At 36.9% G+C, this 20198-nt stretch overlaps 1 protein-coding gene and 2 pseudogenes across 1 annotated transcript; 1 reads left to right on the top strand and 2 right to left on the bottom strand.

Moving 5' to 3' along the window:
- Positions 1-1144: 1144 nt before the first annotated feature.
- Positions 1145-7669, bottom strand: LOC145596474 (uncharacterized). The gene is made up of 12 exons (XM_081652640.1): positions 7322-7669; positions 5140-5224; positions 4269-4320; positions 4159-4179; positions 4021-4074; positions 3730-3780; positions 3436-3498; positions 3222-3287; positions 3049-3087; positions 2573-2695; positions 2379-2471; positions 1145-1689 (listed from the first exon to the last, which is right to left on the bottom strand). The coding sequence occupies exons 1-12, from the start codon at positions 7407-7409 to the stop codon at positions 1468-1470; spliced, it is 957 nt and encodes a 318-aa protein (XP_081508766.1). The 5' UTR covers positions 7410-7669; the 3' UTR covers positions 1145-1467.
- Positions 7670-13821: 6152 nt separating this feature from the next.
- On the top strand, positions 13822-13907 carry LOC145599835 (U6 spliceosomal RNA; annotated as a pseudogene).
- Positions 13908-15640: 1733 nt separating this feature from the next.
- On the bottom strand, positions 15641-19932 carry LOC145599211 (oligopeptide transporter 5-like; annotated as a pseudogene).
- Positions 19933-20198: the final 266 nt, after the last annotated feature.

The following is a 20198-nucleotide window of genomic DNA, read 5'->3' as shown; positions in this document are numbered from 1 at the left end:
TGCTTGGCAGAAGTACAAATTTCAAGTTATTATCTGATTCATATTACTCCTGTTTCAGCTGTTTGTTTATTTAAACCTCTTTTCTTCTTCCTATATTTGCTTTTTTGGAGGTGCCACTGCCAGGGATAGTAGTATACTAATATGACAAGGTCTTGACAAATATGGGGATCTAATTGCACCCCTGAATTCAGTATCTAATTCGTGTAAATAACTTGGTTATGCTCCATTTGTGTGACAGCTGAAACAAGTGCAGGTTTTTCGTGTCTAAAATTCTTTCATGCTTGTGCTCTATAGATCATGATGCAAACTGCTGTACATTTCTATAATCCCTGGTTCTGCAATAACATTCTGTACTGAAAAATTGCAATTAATTTCAGTTGTTTCTGAGTCCCTTGCATTTACTGATTTAATCACAACATTAGGAAATACATGTCCTGTTTATGGTTTGATGTGATGTACCTAGGGTCAATTTGTTCAGATCAAAAGTTGAATATATTTTCTATACATGCATGTGGGTTTGTGAAATGAATGAAACACAGCAGGAGATCCAAGCAGTAAAAACTTCAATGGCAGCTACTCGACCCACATAACTGATAAGTGGTGTAAGTTCACTAATTTTTGTATAGACCATTGCAGAAACCTCAATCTTACTTTCATTAATAGGTAAAGACACATCTTTCACGTCACTTCTATTAAAACCATCAATTTATTATATGCAGTTTGCAAAACAACGGACAAGAGATACCTTCTCCTCCATAGGAGATTAAACTGGAAATTGTTCTGTTGCTCAAGCTTTGAATTTCCTTACCTACCCATTATGGTTTTCAACTTGAGTATCTGAAATCTTGTGGTGCAGCCATACTTATTTACCAATATTTAATACCAACTTATCTAACCAAGTATCGTGACCAGCCTTCATGATTTGCAACTTAGCCACGACTCAAGAATGGGGATGACCTTGGGTAAACATGTAGTTTTGGCTCTTTAACCCAGCGATCATCATTGTTCACTAAGAACCAGAGTTGTCTTGTACTCTTAGGTTAGTATGCCCAAGGTACAAGTCGTACAACGTACAACCGATATTCACCTTGTTCATGTAAGAAAAACACTTGGCTAGATTCATAGCAGATTCAAAGAAACAATGTAGTGAAAAGGATTAGCTAATACTGAGTATAGAATACTTTGTATACATAATTACTACAGTATATATCTTGTTAATTGGAAGAAGACAATATACGACTGCTTAGGAAATTTCTGGCCTAAAGGAGTTACATGATATGTATAGTTTCAATAGTTATACACAGAATATTGCAATCCAATTGCAAAGGAATTGAGTTGTACTTATGATTCAAGGACCGTGGTCTATAGTAATCACATAAATTCACTGATCCTGTAAAATCCCCAACAAGAACTTCACAGAAATCAGTGATTAACAAAAGCCACAACTGTGAAGGGATGAACACTTCATCAACTCTCTTGCTTTTGAGTTTTCAGCCTTCTTGTAAATCCACGCGCAATCTTGAACTTGTAACTGTACTTCTCGTCTTGACTCTTCAAGTAGGGAACAACGTGTTTTTTCATATCTTCATGTGAGATTCCAAGATGATTCCCAGCCACACTAACAAACTTAACTCTACCAGCAACATCAAGGGTTTTTAAACCAATCCAATCTTCAGTGTAAAGCTTTGTCTGCAACACATACACACAAACAAAGAGGTAGAGGAACGTCAAACTACTGATGTACAATTACACGCAACAATATGATATGTAAGATCACATAGACTGAGAATAGCTGGCGGAAACTCCAGTCCAGGAGTTAAACAATCTCAATCACAAAATTAATTGAAAGAGATCGCAGAGTACGATAGAAAGTTAAATAGCTAGCACGTAACATTGGTAATCTGGTAATGAACCACCATACATCAATGCATGAATAGGTAAAGGGCATGCAGTTTTCTTCCAAAGATTAAGTTTGTTAGCCTTCTGGATAACCCGATAACTATATGATGCTAATTCAAACTCTTCTTCATTGTTATCATGTTTATGCCAGGCAAGCACAGGGTTTACATACATACATACCAATATGTAAAACATATATCTTCCACCACTGCAAGGAACCTAGCCAGTAAAAATTTTTCATTGACCATTAATTTGTAAAAAATAAAGATTTATAAAGTGCAAGACCTACAAGACCTCAGGAGCCCAATAAGCCTGTTTTGTAGGGATGAACTGATGAAGCATTAAAATAAAGAAAGATTAGTAATCAGCAAAGATCACACTATCAATGAAGCCAATTGATAGTCAGGTTTATAATGCAGATCTTGATGCTTCTATGCATATTTGAGCTAGATGACTAACTGTGTCAAAGAAAAATATACCTCCTGAGGTGCTAGCAAAGGGCTAAAAGCGCCATCTGGATAGTATCCAAACCAAGAGGTTTCTTTAGGTACCAGAACTGTGTCATGCTCAAACTGTAATGGCAAAAAATGTAAGTAAATTGCTGCACGTATAACACTTCGACCAACATAAAAATCCGCAAAATACCAAGAAATTTCAAAGTATTCTTATGTACCATAATCAGCACCAAATTTTCTAAGCTGCTGAAACGTTCCTTATAAGTTGAATTTCTCTCCTCTGGAATTTCATTGTTAAGTTTTGGGAGAAATCTACACTTTTCTAAGTAGCCATCCATATTCTGAAAAAACAGAGATAACATTGATTAGATGATGCATAAATTGGCAGCAAGAAAGGACATTATGGGCATTCAGAAAGAGAGAAAGAGAGAGAGGGAGAGAAGCGTGATTCACAAGGTTCCACTAGAAAACTCCTGTGAACAAGTTCCGCTGATTATGCATGACCCTTTCCTGACCTTATATAAGCCAAGTTTGGGGCATTGGGCAGCCTTAATTGGGGCGTGGCCCATCCCACATACAAATTTATGACTGCATACAGAGTTACAGACACTTTCATAGGCCTAATGCATTTAATCAAAATCAACCGAAAGAAGTAAGATACAACTGAAGAGATAGATAGTAGAACTACACTTACATTTGGTATTTTAAGATAACCACTGGGAGCCAAATGAGCCTGAAAATCAACAAGATTTCCCAGTTAAGAAAAAATAAAGCTCAGTTTGTGAAGACTATAATTAGAAGCACCAAAGCAAATACAGAACTCTGAACAGAAATAACATGTTAAGTCAATTTTATAACAGTTGTGACCTGAACATAATCTGAATAAATCTCAGATTTGATAAGCACATCTGCAAGCTCACAAAAAAAACCAGCCTGCAAACAAATGCATCTTACTTTAGTAAGGGCATAATACAGATTACATAGCTCATACAATAATAAACAAGCATGCAGTCTTCACCGATGCAATCCAATTTGAGGTGATCATGACGAAGATAAAAAAAATAGAGAAAAATAAACTTACACCACAAAGAGGAACAGAAGCAATGCCAGCATGAGGCCCCCCCAATGAGACAAAGTTCCTAACCTGTTTCAAGCATCAACTTGGAATATTTCATACTAAATTCAGGGGCAGAACCATAAATGAGGAAGTACATGACAAGCATAGGCACCATGGTTGCATGAAGTCATTTCTTAGAAAGCATACTATAAATTTTGAACAGGTTGAAGAAGAACAGAAATGCAAGATGTGCTACGTATGTAATAAACTAATAAACCAAAATCAAATATCTGATAATTTTCTAATCCTAATTCTTACCGGTGGCCCTCCTTCACAAAATTCCACAACACCTCGCCCAATCAAGTTGCCCTACAGCAATAAAGTATAAATTTCTCAGAAAGAAATAGTCGAAAGATGATGTTCAACACACCATTAGAAAAATATCATAGACAGATCAAATTTGCAATGTCTTCCATTTTAGGTCAAACTAGAACAGAGATACAGTATCCTAAATTCATCTTGGGAACAATAAGAACATAATGCATAATTCCATAATTCAGCAACTGTAGCAAATCAATACAAGAGTGGCAGCAGAGTGCATGACAATACCTGGGACAGACCAACTATATTGTAACCATTACTCAATTCTTTCATTTTCTTCACCTGTTGAACATCAAAAACAAGTTAGTCAGATAGTCGAATTTCAAACCTGCACATGTTACTTCCAAGTGCCAATAGCTTTCTCACCTTGTCACAAACAATTTTTGTCTGCAAGGAAAAAACAGATCTAAATTAAAATATGGTTGAGTATAAGAAAAATAAAGTTTCAATGCTTCTCAGCTTCAATTTCACTATACCTGATCCTCAAGAGGATTAAACCAGGAAAACCAGGATCCATTACCGATTTCTCTGAGCAAAAGACAAGAATAGGGATGGATCAGTACACATACCAACTAATTGAATAAAAAGAGGGCTGCAGTGTGTGTGTCATCATTATTTTCAAATAGACTGACAACAAGAGAGGTCAACAGAGGAAATAGTCATGAAAATAACCATATGTAATTATGTATTGGCTGGACCTTAACTATACATTACAAGTGCAACTGAGCTTGAGACCACAACATGACAATGGCATCAATTTCAGGTAAAAATTTGAGGACTTGAAGAGAATCTAAGTATGGATAAAAGGAAGACACAGTCACAGTATTCCTTTGACCCTCTCAGATCCATACTCTGAGCTGATGAATACTAAGTGCATGATTCATTGTAGAGGTATTTCCACACTCCACATATAGAGCTAATCAAACCGATGTTTACTGGAGTAATATCTTACAAGTGTTCTCAGGCTATTGACTATATACAATCAGAATTGGGCAATACAGCTATCTCCTGATTTTATTCCTCTTTCCCTAACCTTATTATCCAGGGATCAAATTCAGAATTTCCAACTAAATATGACAGGTGCACAGCACACATCAACTGATTAACAAAAAATAACATTGTTCCCGACTTCCCGTACGAAATCAAAAAATGGTTGAGTTTTCAAAAAACAATCTCATCTGTTGCAAAACTTCCAAATCCTTAACGTGTAATTCATCGCAATTTGGTACCAGATAGAGTAGCAGGCATAATTTAACATGCCAGAAAACAAACATAAGTAAGATGGCAAATAGTCAAACAGGCCAAGGTTCAGAACACAAAATGAGCCGAGAAAGAGAGAGAGCATACACACAATATCCTTCTGATCCTGACCACTCACTCAAGAGCTTAGTAAACTGCTTCATTCCACGATTTTTGCATTGATCTCCAATTCCTACAAGATACATCATCTAAACTGAGCAGCCAACTGGAACATGAAATATATACCAAAATACCACAAATGAAGCTTAAAAATAATAATAAAACAGACACTGTAAGCTGTAATGAATAGGCAAGACATGACTTAGATGAAACCACCAATGGAAAAATGAAGGTACTGAAGAGTCAGCTTTTCTGAGACTTTAATATATTAGTCATTACTTCATATTAAGGTGCACAGGGACCTGTACGGTTTTTTTTGTTGGTTTAACACAATAGTTTGAGTTGTTAGATTCTTAAAAAAAAAAAAATAAAAAAAATATCATTGTTTTATTGGACATTCTTCCCAATTGGTAAACTTGGGTAACCTACGGAGTGAATGCTTATGGATCAAAAGTTCAAAACATGCGCGTTTCATAGTACACACATAGTGGCAATTGCTTTAGAGACAAACCTCCAAAGGTGAAATCAATCTTACACCATTGCATGCTGTAAAATGTGGGAACCTTCAAAAAAATATTCCTTCCAAAACAGTTACCATAACCCAAATATGATTAAAATTTATATACGCTTGTAAAATTCATGTCCAACGTCAACAGAGAGGTCACTGTGTTTTTTAAAGCTGAAAATCTACTATTGTGAGAGTAGAAATTTTGAACTAGGAAGTTAAGGGAAGACAAATAATTTTGACTTCAATGATGGATTGATGGCTTATCTATTGAAGTGATAATCACGTACGTCTTGTTTCCTTAACATTTTGATGCAATTATAGAAAGTACAAGAGAATGAAACATTTCTGCACACGCCAGCATAAACTACAACTACATCACTCCAAAGTCCAAACTGCCAAGAATAGAGAGATGAACACATATTAAGGCAATTAAAGGGCCATGTAAGATCCTAAGCTTCAGTTACTATGTAAGGTCCCCATGTACTTTCTAAATTACCACCAAAATTCTGAAGAAACTGAAATGGTTGCCCCAAGTATGAAAGGCTCCACAACATTAGTATATTGGAGTATTGGACCAGAAAAATTACATTTCACCTATAACTAAAATTTCTGCTCTCCCAACCACCACCCCCCCCCCCCCCCCCCCGGGGTCCATGACTACTTTCCACATGTTGAAGATAAATTCGACACTCATTTAAACATTTAGGGGGCGTTTGGTTCGGAAAATGGAAACGGAGAGGAAAAGAAACAAATAAGAGGGGGAAAATGAATCATTTAGCTATTACCTTTTCATTTGTTTGGTTTAACCATGGAAAGGGTATTTGTTACCTCAAGACTCAAGTTTTTGAGAGGCAACAAATGAGGGGTAACCATTACCCTTAGGTAGTGGTAATTGTTACCATGCCTTCAAACCAAACACACGATAACGGTATCGGTTTAGTCGAATCCATTTACATATACACTTTCAATCACACCTATCATAACAATAAAATCCAAATGAAGCACTGACACCCATCTCATCCACTCCAGAAACTAGTCAAGTATCACCCCCTACATATTGACAACAATGTCAATATTCCAATTACTAAATGCCACTTCTTTTTTAAGTCAAAACAATATACTCTACACTCCATAGGCATTCATCCCATATGAATTTTGATTTTCTACTCTGTATTCCGGTAAGTCCAAGGTCCTACACCATTAATTGATTAGTATTGTCACTGACTTTGGTTCTCAATTTGCATAATAGACCACAAAGCCGGTTGCTCCGGCAGCTCCGCAGCCGCAGGGCGGAATTAACAATCCTCCAAAACCTAACCAATCACCCTGTATTATCATTCAACCAGCCACATGTAACATAATTTTGCCCCACCCTCTCCCCAATTCACTCATACCCTTAACAATATACAGTATGTTGCAACCAAAAACCTAAATTCTGACATCAAACCCTGAACTAATCTTGCATATTCTTTCTAATCAACAGTACAACCAAAACCTAAAATATGACATTAAAAACTCAATCCCTCACCTCAGCTTGCATAATCACAACAATAAACTAAATTCAAGCAAAAGGGTAATTAAACAATTGATAATAAAAGTCAATATAACAATTGTAACCAACTATGTTCTGAAAATTGCATAAACTTGGAGAGAGAGCCGTACCATGGAGTACAATAAAGGGAAGAGATTGAGACAAAGGAACAAGGATAACGAGCAAGATAATGCAGAAAATGGCTGCTGTAGATTTCATGATTTCTTGCTCGGAGATTATTGGAAATCTTTAAGAAGATGAAATCTTTGTTGAAATTGTTATAGTTTTTCTTTCATATTAGAGGTTGTTCATACAGTTGGGAATTGGATAAAATGATGAAATGAAGAAGAAACCCACAAGTTACCAGCTTTAAACAAACACTGTAATAAACTGTATGATGTTTCCAGATGACCAGATGCTGTAATTGACTGATAGAGAAATGATGAAATGTTTTTTTTTTTTTTTTTTTTTTCGACAAGAAGGACGAAGTTTTCAAACAAATGGATTAACACACGAAATGATTCAATGAATGAATTAGAGAATGCCCCATTATGTATTCTACACTCTTCTCCCTTTTTAATCCGTATACACAAAGGTTAAATCAATATTACTCCGTATTTGTGTTTCATTAGGGTGATGTTTTACACTCTTAAAAACTGACCCGATCCAAAAACTCGACCTGAACCGGCAATGATTTGAACCCAACCTTACCTGGACAATGGGGTGAAACTAGTGACCTGTAACCCCGACCTGAACCTGACCATATGTTAACGGACAACCGATTTGATCCTATACTTTTTGACCTGAACCCGAACATGCTCTCGACCTAAAAGTATCGGTCAACCGATTTAATCCGACCTAACAACAATCTGTACCCGAACTAGTACCCGATCCAATTAGAACCTGTACCTGAGTCATGGAAGATTTAATAAAATTTATATGCCTTTTGTTCAATTTCTATACTGGTACAAATCTGTAAACCCATAATCCGATTCAGCTTGTATACCTTTTTATTCTCTATTACTCATACAGATATAATAAAATCTTGATAAAACCGATCAAATTATGGTAGGCGTAATTATATAGGTTCAAGTTGAGCACATCAATATTTATTGGAATTGAACTTGAACCAAAACTCAACTCAACACTAACTCGAACCCGAATGTACCATCTATTAACTTAGTCAAACCTGACTCACACACAACCCGAACCTGAAATTGAATTCGATCTGAATTTGGCTCGAATAGAACCCGACATATATCCAAAAAGGTGAACAACCCAGAATAAACACAACTGTAATTGACTTGACCCGAACTTGAACTTGATATGAGGCTAGATTGACCCGACATAACCAGATCCTAATTTAACCCGAGACATGATTTGACCCAACCCAAATCCGACTTGAATACCCGAATCGACAACTCTACTATAATATGCGAAATCAGAGCGATTTAATAGGTGTCGGGAGCTGGTGTTGGAATTTCACGGAACACTACAAGATGAATACCTGGATCATATAATATTGTGTAGACCCATAAATGACCATTATCCGGCAACGTAAAGGTCCTGTGAGAGCTTATAGCCAATACGAGAGGCATGTACGAAAACGGGTAAAATGTCCATTTAAAGGCAAATTGGATGGTACCACTCACCCAATTAAACTCTCGGAGGGTATTAGGGACCATGGTAAACATCTCGACAATTTTTATTTCCATGCGAAAAAAGGTCAAAAAAATTACAAAAATGAATGCTATATAATCCACAGTTTTTGAGGAATTTTTGAGGTTTCGGTGCCCGGTGGCGAAAAGTATTGAGCCCTAAAGCTGTCAAAAACTGACCTGACCCGAGGACCCGACCTTAACCGACAATGATCTGAACCCAGCCTGTACTCGAACAATGGGATGGATTGTAGCCTTCAATTTTTCCACTTTTCGCCACCGAACCCCAAAACCTCAAAATTTTCTTAAAAAGCGTGGATTATAGCCTTCAATTTTGTAATTTTTTTACCTTTTTTCGCCCGAAAATAAAATTACCGAGATGTTTACCATGGTCCCTAATACCTTTCAAGAGTCCAATTTGGTTGGTGGAACCATCTAATATGCCCTTAAACGGTCATTTTACCTGTTCACAACTTGAAGTGATTTCGTAAAATCAAGCCTACCACGGACGTTTATAACAATTAACATATAATGAGCATATGTGGTTTCAAACGTAATTATATGACCCCGAGATGTATTCATTAGGGTCTCAAGGCTTTTCGCAACCGGGCCCCGAAACCTCGAAATTTCCTTCAAAAAGCGTGGATTATAGCCTTTAATTTTGTAATTTTTTGACCTTTTTTCACCTAGAACTAAAAATTGCCTAAATGTTTACCATGGTACCTAATACCCTCCGGGAGTACAATTGGGTCGGTGTAGAACCATCTAATATACCCTTAAACGGTCATTTTACCTATTCACAACTTGAAGTGATTTCGTAAACTCAAGCCTACCACGGACGTTTATGACAACATATAATGATTATATATGGTTTCAAACAACATTATATGACCCCGAGATATATCCCTTAGGGTTTCAAGGCTTTTCGCCACAGTGCCCCGAAACCTCCTAATTTCCTAAAAAAACTTGGATTATAGCCTACAATTTTGTAATTTTTTTTACCTTTTTTCGCCCGTAAATAAAAATTGCCGAGATGTTAACCATGGTCCCTAATACCCTTCAAGAGTCCAATTGGGTCGGTGAAACTATCCAATATGCCCTTAATAAACGGTCATTTCACCCATTTACAACTTGAAGTGATTTCGTAAACTCAAGCCTACCACAGACGTTTATTACAACATAAAATGATCATCATATATGGTTTCAAACAACATTATATGACCCCGAGATGTATCCCTTAGGGTTTTAAGGCTTTTCGCCATCGGGCCCCGAAACCTCAAATTTTTCTTAAAAAGCTTAGATTATAGCCTTCAAATTTGTAATGTTTTGACGACCTTTTTTCGACCGGAAATAAAAATTGCCGAGATGTTTATCATGGTCCCTTATATCCTCCGGGAGTCAAATTGGGTCGGTGGAACCATCAAATATGCCCTTAAACGGTTAATTTACCCGTTCAATACTTAAACTGATTTTGTAAATTCAAGCATATCACTTACATTTATGACAATATATAATGATCATATATATAAGGTTTCAAACGGCATTAGATGACACCAAGATATATTTCCCTAGGGTCTCAACACTTTTAACCTCCGGACCCCAAAACCTAAAAATTTCCTAAAAAGGCGTGGATTATAGCCTTCAATGTTTTAATTTTTTGACCTTTTTTCGCCCGGAATTAAAAATTGCTAAGATGTTTACCATGGTCCCTTTTACCCTCCAAGAGTCCAATTGGGTCGGTGGAACGAACCAATATGCCCTTAAATGGTCATTTTACGCTTTCGCAACTTGAAGTGATTTCGTAAACTCAAGCCTACCACGGACGTTTATGACATCATATAATGATCATATGTGGTTTCAAACGGAATTATTTGACCCCGAGATGTATCACTTAGGGTCTAGAGACTTTTCGCCACCGGGCCCGAAACCTCAAAATTCCTCAAAAAGCGTGGACCATAGCCTTCAATTTACATAATTTTTTGACCTTTTTTCGTCCGAAAATAAAAATTGCCGAGATGCTTACTATGGTCTCTAATATCCTTCGGGAGTCAAATTGGGTCGGTGGAACCATTCAATATGCCATTAAACGGTCATTTTACCCGTTCACAATTTGTAGTGATTTCGTAAACTCAAGCCTACTACGGACGTTTATGACAACATCTAATGCTCATATATGGTTTCAAACAGCGTTATATGGCCCCGAGATGTATTCCTTAGGTTCTCAAGGCTTTTCGCCACCGGGCCTCGAAACCTCAAAATTTCCTTCAAAAAGCGTGATAGCCTTCAAATTTGTAATTTTTTTTACCTTTTTTCGACCGGAAATAAAAATTGCCGAGATATTTATCATGGTCCCTAATATCCTACGGGAGTCAAATTGGGTCGGTGGAACTATCCAATATGCCCTTAAACGGTCATTTTACCCGTTTACAACTTGAAGTGATTTCGTAAACTCAAGCCTACCACGGACGTTTATGACAACATGTAATGATCATATATGGTTTCAAACAGCATTATATGACCCCGAGATGTATCCATTAGGGTTTCAAGGCTTTTTGCCACCGTGCACCAAAACCTCAAAATTTCCTCAAAAAACGTGGATTATAGTCTTCAATTTTGTACTTTTTTGACCTTTTTTCGCCTGGAAATAAAAGCCGAGATGTTTACCATGGTCCCTAATATCCTACGGGAGTCAAATTAGGTCTGTGGAACAATCCAATATGCCCTTAAACGGTCATTTTATCCGTTCAATACTTGAACTGATTTCGTAAATTCAAGCGTATCACGTAAATTTATGACAGCATCTAATGATCATATATGGTTTCAAACGGCATTATATGACACCGAGATATATTCCCTATGGTCTCAACACTTTTCGCCACCGGACCCCAAAAACTCAAAATTTTCTAAAAAGACGTGGATTATAGCCTTCAATATTGTAATTTCTTGACCTTTTTCGCCCGAAAATAAAAATTGCTAAGATGTTTACCATGGTCCCTAATACCCTCCAAGAGTCCAATTGGGTCGGTGGAACCAACCAATATGCCCTTAAATGATCATTTTACACGTTCGCAACTTGAAGTGGTTTCGTAAAGTCAAGCGTACCACGGACGTTTATGACAAGATATAATGATCATATGTGGTTTCAAATGGAATTATATGACCCCAAGATGTATCCCTTAGGGTCTCAAGGATTTTCGCCACCGGGCCCCAAAACCTCAAAATTCCTTAAAAAACGTGGATTGTAGTCTTCAATTTTGTAATTTTTTGACCTTTTTTCGCCCGAAATTAAAAATTGCCGAGATGTTTCACATGGTCCCTAATACCCTGAAAGAGTACAATTGGGTTGGTGGAACCATCCAATATGCCCTTAAATGATCGTTTTACCTGTTCACAACTTGAAGTGATTTCGTAAACTCAAGCCTACCACGGACGTTTATGACAACATATCATGATCATATATGGTTTCAAACGGCATTATATGACACCGAGATATATCCCCTAGGATCTCGACACTTTTCGCCACCGGGCCCTGAAACCTCAAAATTTTCTCAAAAAGCGTGGATTATAGCTTTCGATTTTGTAATTTTTTGACCTTTTTTTGCCCGGAAATAAAAATTGCCGAGATATTTATTATGGTCCCTAATAATCTCTGGGAGCCCAACTGGGTCGGTGGAACCATCCAATATGTCTAGAAAAGGTCATTTTACCCGTTCGCAACTTGCACTGATTTCGTAAACTCAAGTCTTCCACGGACGTTTATGACAACATATAATGATCATATATGGTTTCTAACGACATTATATGACCCCGAGATGTATCTCTTAGGGTCTCAAGGAATTTCACTATCGGGCCCCTAAACCTCAAAATTTCCTCAAAAAGCTTGGATTGTAGCCTTCAAATTTGTAATTTTTTGACCTTTTTTCGCCCGAAAATAAAAATTGCCGAGATGTTTACCATGGTCCCTAATACCCTCCGGGTTTCCAATTGGGTCGGTGGAACCATTCAATATGCCCTTAAACGGTTATTTTACCCATTCACAACTTGCATTGATTAACTCAAGCCTACCACATACGTTTATGACAACATATAATGATCATATATGGTTTCAAACGACATTATATGACCCTGAGATATATCCCCTAGGGTCTCAATACTCTTGCCACCGGGCCTCGAAACCTCAAAATTTCATCAAAAAGTGTGGATTATAGCTAGAGCTGTCAAAAACTGACCCGACCCAAGAACCCGACCTTAACGGACAAAGATCTGAACCCAACCTGTACTCGAAGAATGAGGTGAAACTAGTGACCTGTAACCTGACTTGAACTTGACCTGATCTTAACCGAAAACCCATTTGATCCAATACTTTATGACCTGAACCCGAACCTACTTATTAAAACAATCCGACCCGAAAGCAATCTGAACCTGAACTAGTACCCGACCCAATTAAAACATGAACCCGAGTCATGGAAGGTTTAATAAAATGTTATATACCTTTTATTCAGCTTATATACTGGTATAATTTTGTAAACCCTCAATCCGATTTAATAAAATCTTTTGTTCAGCTTATATAATTTTTTGTTATCTATTACTCGTATATAGGTTTAATAAAATCTTGATGATGCTTGAACAAATTATGGAAGGCGTAATTATATAGTTAAACTTGGCCACATCGATATTTATTAGAGTTGAACTTGAACCAGAACCCGACTCAACACTAACCCGAACCCGAATGTACCATCTTGTTAACCCATCCAAACCCGACTCACACAACCCGAACCTGATCTGATTTTAACTCGAATTGAACTCGACCTATATCCAAAAAGGTGAACGACCCGCTATAACTTGAACTGAAATTGACTCAACCTTAACTTGATCTGAAGCTAAATTGACCCGACATAACCTGATCCCGATTTAACCCGAGACCTAATTTGACCCGACCCAAACCCAACTTGAATACCCGAATTGACAGCTCAGTCTTCGGAGACATCTGATAAAATTGGAACGATACAGACCCTGCAGAAGGATGACACGCAAAAATTGAGAAATAGTCCAAATTTATTTTTTATTTGTTTTCAGAAAAAAAAAAAAGGTGATGTTCTATTTTACTTGTAATTTATTTTTTTTTGAAGGTTCTTATAAGTCAACCTAATCCAGGTACACGACCAAGCCCCTTGAAAGTGGAAGGAAATGATAAGGGAATATTTACTTCGAATTGCCTCTTAGCATTGAGTCCACAACGTCAAGGTTGTGATTCTTGTCAGTTTGTGAGGTAATAATATGAGTTGGCGAGAACTCACCTTATGACTTTAAGGTCATGACTTTGAGCCCCACTAACTACAAAATGATTGGGAGTAAGGGGATTCCTTTACCTCCCCCATCTACTTTCAAGTTTCAAGTTGTTATAGGGGGTCGAATATGAGTCCTCCCTACCAAGTGTAGTCTCAATCACCACTACACCAACAATCAATTGGTGAGTACGGTATTTTATTAATCCATTACTATCTTATCTTTTTCACAATCGTCATATTGGACTTGTAACATTAAAGGGCCTGCGGCCTGCCGAGCCGGGGAGAACTAAGGGCCCAATTGATATAACTCATACTTCATATAAAGAGCAAATTAATTGTGTGTGACTTACCATGTACGCCCACGTTGGTTGCTTTGTTATCTAAATCTAGGTCATTCTGTTACAACCAATTTTTGCAATTAATTTTTAACTATATTTTGGCACATACAACAGTAATATAAACAGAGAATCAAAATAATAAGTTCATTTCTATGGACTTGGTCACTTGGCAAATAGTTGGTTATGCTTTAATCCAATTGAAGTACTAAAGCAGAAAGCTTTCAACTCTGAATCTTCTCCAACATAATCACAAGATCTGTTCATATGGGAATATGGGATATGCCTATGTATGCCATGACCGCATTCAGTTGGCAAGCAACATCTCATGACTTGCTTTGTATTAACTTCTATACTACGTATACCACACTTTGCAACGAAATTGAAGGTTATATAATCCAAGTTATTGATTACGAGTTTATATGTTATTTACATGACAGGTTATATTGTTGTTATATGACATTCGCATTGGCATGTTGTCCAACAATAAATTTGAGACTGAAAGGAGTACAGGAGTATTTAGTTAGTTGTTCCTGCAAACTTCAACTTACACTCATATATTGCATTTGGGAATAAAACTAAAGTAGGTGATTAGCAAAAGTAACAAAAAGAAAGATTTAGCACAATGAGGTTTCCAACACTAATGGTTAATCTAAACTCTAAGATAAGCTATAAATCTTTCTGACATAGCTTATTTGCACAAATTATTTCCTTGAATTACAATTTTTTTATGACCAACAACTTTATGCTTCCCTTTGTGTAACGGCAGAAAACATGTTTATTTTCTTACCCTTCTTGCTATCATAGTTAAGCACTCAAGTATTGCAAAATTGGCAAGGCATTCTCCTTGATATATCCATGAAATTGATAATTGTTTGCAAGTTCGTTAGTGCTACAAAAATCGTTTCACTTGTCTAGTCCAACATATACACAAGAAGCAACCATCCAATTACTCGAATGAGTGACAGAAAATTTCAAAAAACGAAAGAAAACTGTATCCAATCTCAAATGCACCCTTTAATCTTTCCATTAAGTATTGTATTTTTTTGAAATTAAGTATTGTATTAACTAACTGTCTAGATACTCGAAAAATCTTAATCATCTAACATAGATGTACACTTGACATTTTCTTCAATTTAGTACTACATTCACTATCACCTAAAATCATACTATCCTGCGATAACAGGACATCCCTCAACTCGAACACCAGGGGCTGTAGGACACTTAGCTAGCGGGCAGTAATCGTCTTGTTCTAAACCCCACCATTCAACACCAAATATATTTTTGGTTTGCAGACTGAAGTAAAGCAGTATTCCCATGAAAGCAATGCCTGCTTCTAAACCAGCAGACAATATATAGTTGTACCTCGCCCACCATCCTTTGTATGCATTGTAAACATAGTAGTTGAAGAAGAGTCCTACAACTCCCCATGTCAAGTAATTGATAGACCGAGCAGGTGGCATCATCATCGTTGCTGATATAATGACAGGTATGTTGATGAGCTTAAAGAATGTTATGTGAGGGTACTTGCGTGATAGCAACCATCCTGGAACAGGCAGAAGAAATCCAATGAGGAAGAACCAGTTCAGCTGTGGGTAGTTACCGCGGCTTGTGAACATTTTGGCAGGTCCAATGACTCCCCATATGATCGATGCATTGTAGAAAACCTCTTCGTCTGGACATGTCCAAGGACTCCCGTCAGGAAGCAGTGATACATTACAAATGTTCTCGACTGTTGAAAGGAGCCACCATGTTGTCCCAAAGTAGACCAAGGATGCTACCACAGTTCCAACTAGCTGATACATTTTTATGTAAAAATTTGTCAAAACTAGGCCTAAAATTTGTAAATGTCAAACCAGGAAAATAGGATATGATCTGAACTTCACAGTTTCAGAACTACATACTTTGTAAATTCGTAATTGAATTTGATCTGATGCATACCTGGACAATGAACATAGATCTAGGTGGGATCTTCATGTAGTGTCCTAATTTAAAGTCTTGAAGGAGCCAAAGTGCTTGTGTCATGCTAATGTAACCATATGTCTTGAATGCTACATTAGCAAGGGGCCGCCCCGGATAAATGTATCCGATGATCAGTTCAGTTATCACATTAAGACCAGGTGTCTAAACAAACAAGAAGCAAAATAACAACAATTAGACAAGCTTTTATACACTCACACTTCACTGAAAATTCACTGAAAAAAACACTTGTAAAATGCAGGGCACGGTCATACTATGTTTGTTGTAGCAGTTATGATGCCAATTGGTAAGGTGAAAAATGCAGCAATTCCACAAGCCATTATCAACCCCCAGCACGGGAGTTGGAGCTGTTTAGAGAAGCCTTCACAAGCAAGCAATGAAAGGGCGAATGTAACAGCTAATAGTATGTGAAACCACCACTGAGGTACTTGTGCATAGTTTCTTTTCATTATTCTGGAATGTACATCAGAAAATTCACCACTTTTCCCTGAAGCTGTTTGACTCCACAACCGCCATATGGACCTGCACGCGTGTTTTTCAAGAGCATAGGATTGGTTTAAACCCGTTGTTATAGGCAAAAATCAGTTTTAATCAGTAAAAGTCACTAATTGCATACATGAAAAAAAAACAAAACAGAGTTTTAAACAGCAAAAATCTGAAGTCACCAGAAAATGACTCACTTTCCATGGAAAAGACCGACATGTGAGATTGTAGCTGAAAGTGTAGCAAAGCTTAGTCCATAGGGCGAAAAAGATGCTGAGGTAGAGCTTGCCATAACTATTGTAAGACTTAATATCCAAGCTAAATGTATTTTTATCCATGACTCAGAGAAATATTGTACATATGGCCGGTATGATCAAAAGTACCCGAGGAGATAAATGGAAACCTCTTAGCCTCATATGCATTTGAATAATAAGCAGCAGGAACAATCAGATACGCGACTAAGAAAAACCCGGCCATAGTATTTATGATGGCATGGCTTGGGGTCGATAAGGGACTTCCTAAGAAGCTTATCACAGCATTCCAATCAAAAGAAAAAGCTCCTATCCCAAGTCCATGAAGTCCTGACCCCATCTGCTGCATAAATATTTTTCGCTTCCATAACCAACAGAGGATCGAAAGACACCCAATCGAAGGGAAGAGGTAGCCAGGGACAACATAGTAGGCAAAGCTTGTAGCTATAACCATGAGAAAGAATTGTAGTCTAGTCAGTCCTCCCTTAGTCCTTTTATCGTTTTCATGTAAGGTCCTGTTAATTAAATAAGATCATTACATACACAATTAGCTAGCAATCCTCATCATATATATTATAGAATTAAGGTATTTATGTTATGTTATAGAATTAGCATATGAACCTGAAAAGAGAGACTTGGACTAGATTTGATGGCCACCACATATACGGGGAGTCGACTAGGTATTTTCTGAATAGACCAGCCCATCCATACCCAAGCAACTACATAATATCAACCATTATAAAGCAACAATGTTAGATAAAGTCAGTAATATTTTTCATATACATCAAACTCCAAAGAAAAAGTTAAAAATTAATTTCAAGGAAATTTTGACAAATACCACCTTCTATTATGTCTGTTTTAGCAATTACCACCTTGTATTTTTTTTTTGAAAATTACCACCTTCTATTTTCAAAAACATCAAAAGTTACCACCTTCTCCACCACATGACGTCATCTTGCTTATTTCCCTCCCATTTCCCTCGATTCTCATCTCTCTACTCACTTTTTTCCCCCAAAATAACAGAATACTTCAATTCACTCCTCTAAATCCAAATTGACGAACAATTATTGGTGGTTGCTGCAACATGACAACGAATCCCAAAAGAAAGGTATGTTGTTCATCTTAATTTCTTAATTTAGGGGTTTTCAATGCGTTTTAGGGTTTATAATTGTAATTTTGCGAATCAAATTAACAATAAATTAGGGTAAAAATTAGGGTTTTGCGAATCAAATTAGGGGTGAGGGTGTTCAATTGGTGAACTAATTGACAACTAATTCATGAATATAAAACCACATTGCACAAATTAGTATGCAATTACAGTGTAAAGTTCTAGGGTTTGTCATTTACACTTTATATTATCAAATTACCTGATTTTTTTACTTCATTTTGCTAATTCCAACAACCAAAGGCCTCCTAGCTTGGTCCCCCTTCAACAATGACGTTTCCAAACCAATTTTACTATGATATTGCGCCTGGAACAAGGTAAATTTTGGGCAATTTAGCAACTACTTTGACCAAGAATTTTGAGGGAGAGAGAGGATATGACAATAGGGAGTAAATTTTCAGAAAGTATTAGGTGGGTGAGGAAGAATTGATTGCCATTAATGGTGAAGGAGAGAGAAGAGAGACAGGGGAGATGAGAATCGAAAAGAGGAAGGGGAAATGGGAGGGAAATAGGCAAGATGACGTCATGTGGTGGAGAAGGTGGTAACTTTTGATGTTTTTGAAAATAGAAGGTGGTAATTTTCAAAAAAAAAAAATACAAGGTGGTAATTGCTAAAATGGACATAATAGAAGGTGGTAATTGTCAAAATTTCCTAATTTCAATAATCAACATTAACGCAATTTATAACCATTAGACTGATTTAATTTGTTGATTGGCTACCTAAGGAGGAGTGTACATTAGTACATATTCTAAGATCATATTACTCCTTAATATGAACATAATCCCAAACATGTACATAATTTACGCAAAAAGCCACAAATCAAGCACAAACTAGCTTATAATATGGGATACTATGTATATATACCTGAGTAGTAAGAGCGAGCAAAATGGCAGCAAAAGGACTCATGTCTCTATGATAAAAAGCCTTGACAATGGCGATAATACGAGTAGCATAAACACCTCCAGCACCACAACTAGCGAAAATGGTTATCAAAACATGCTCCTTCAAATTAAAAGGTCCTGGATTCAAAGAAAAGGACCATTTTGTGAAGGGTATAAAGATAGGTGTTGTAGGTAATGTGGCAGCCATTAGCCTTCCTATGGGTGTAACAGCAATTTGGGCTGCTACTGATGATACAGACAACGGGTTTTGTCGAAACCCGAAAAATTTGTTTACAAAGGCCAGCAGGATGCAGGACACAAGGCCTAATACCCATGTTCGAAATGTTAGTGCAGGAAGTGTTGGATCGTCTGTTATTGGAACTGTTAGCCTCACTATATATGATTAAATAGTTACCTTCTGACTTATCTAAAAGTTAAAGTGATGCATTTATTCAGAAACAGGGCGTATGCACATATTTTGACTACTTAGATCGATCAAATGTAACCTGTAATGAACTTTGGGATGGTGATAAAAAATCAAACCATGAAAAATCGTACATACATATATAATTCAAGAAGTTTATATAAAATTTTAAGAAAGATCAAAGAACGAGATGTGAATACCGGTATCTATTTGAAAAGAAGAGTGACTGCTTTTCGGAGCATTGGAGTAGGAGGTACTACCAACCTCATAAACCATGATTTCTCCTCTCCAAATTGCTCCAAAAAATATAATTTTCCAAGGTTTTGATAATATCCCTTTATAAATGTAGTTTGTACATGGTTGTCGTCCGAAAATTACTAGGATATCACTTGACAATGCATGATTAACTAAAAATGTTTCTCAGACAAGTGACGATGTCCAGTAAAACAACATTCTATTTTTGGCAAATTAGAGCGAATCTCTTGGCTTCAACAACTGTTGTTAGTTATTTGAATCTCGATCCTTAAACTACTAGCCTACAT

This window comes from Chenopodium album, chromosome 20 (genome assembly GCF_948465745.1).
Source record: "Chenopodium album chromosome 20, dcCheAlbu1.1, whole genome shotgun sequence".
In the NCBI taxonomy this organism is placed as follows: domain Eukaryota; kingdom Viridiplantae; phylum Streptophyta; class Magnoliopsida; order Caryophyllales; family Amaranthaceae; genus Chenopodium; species Chenopodium album.
Note: the sequence above shows the minus strand (reverse complement) of the source record. Positions and strands in the feature narration are given on the sequence as shown.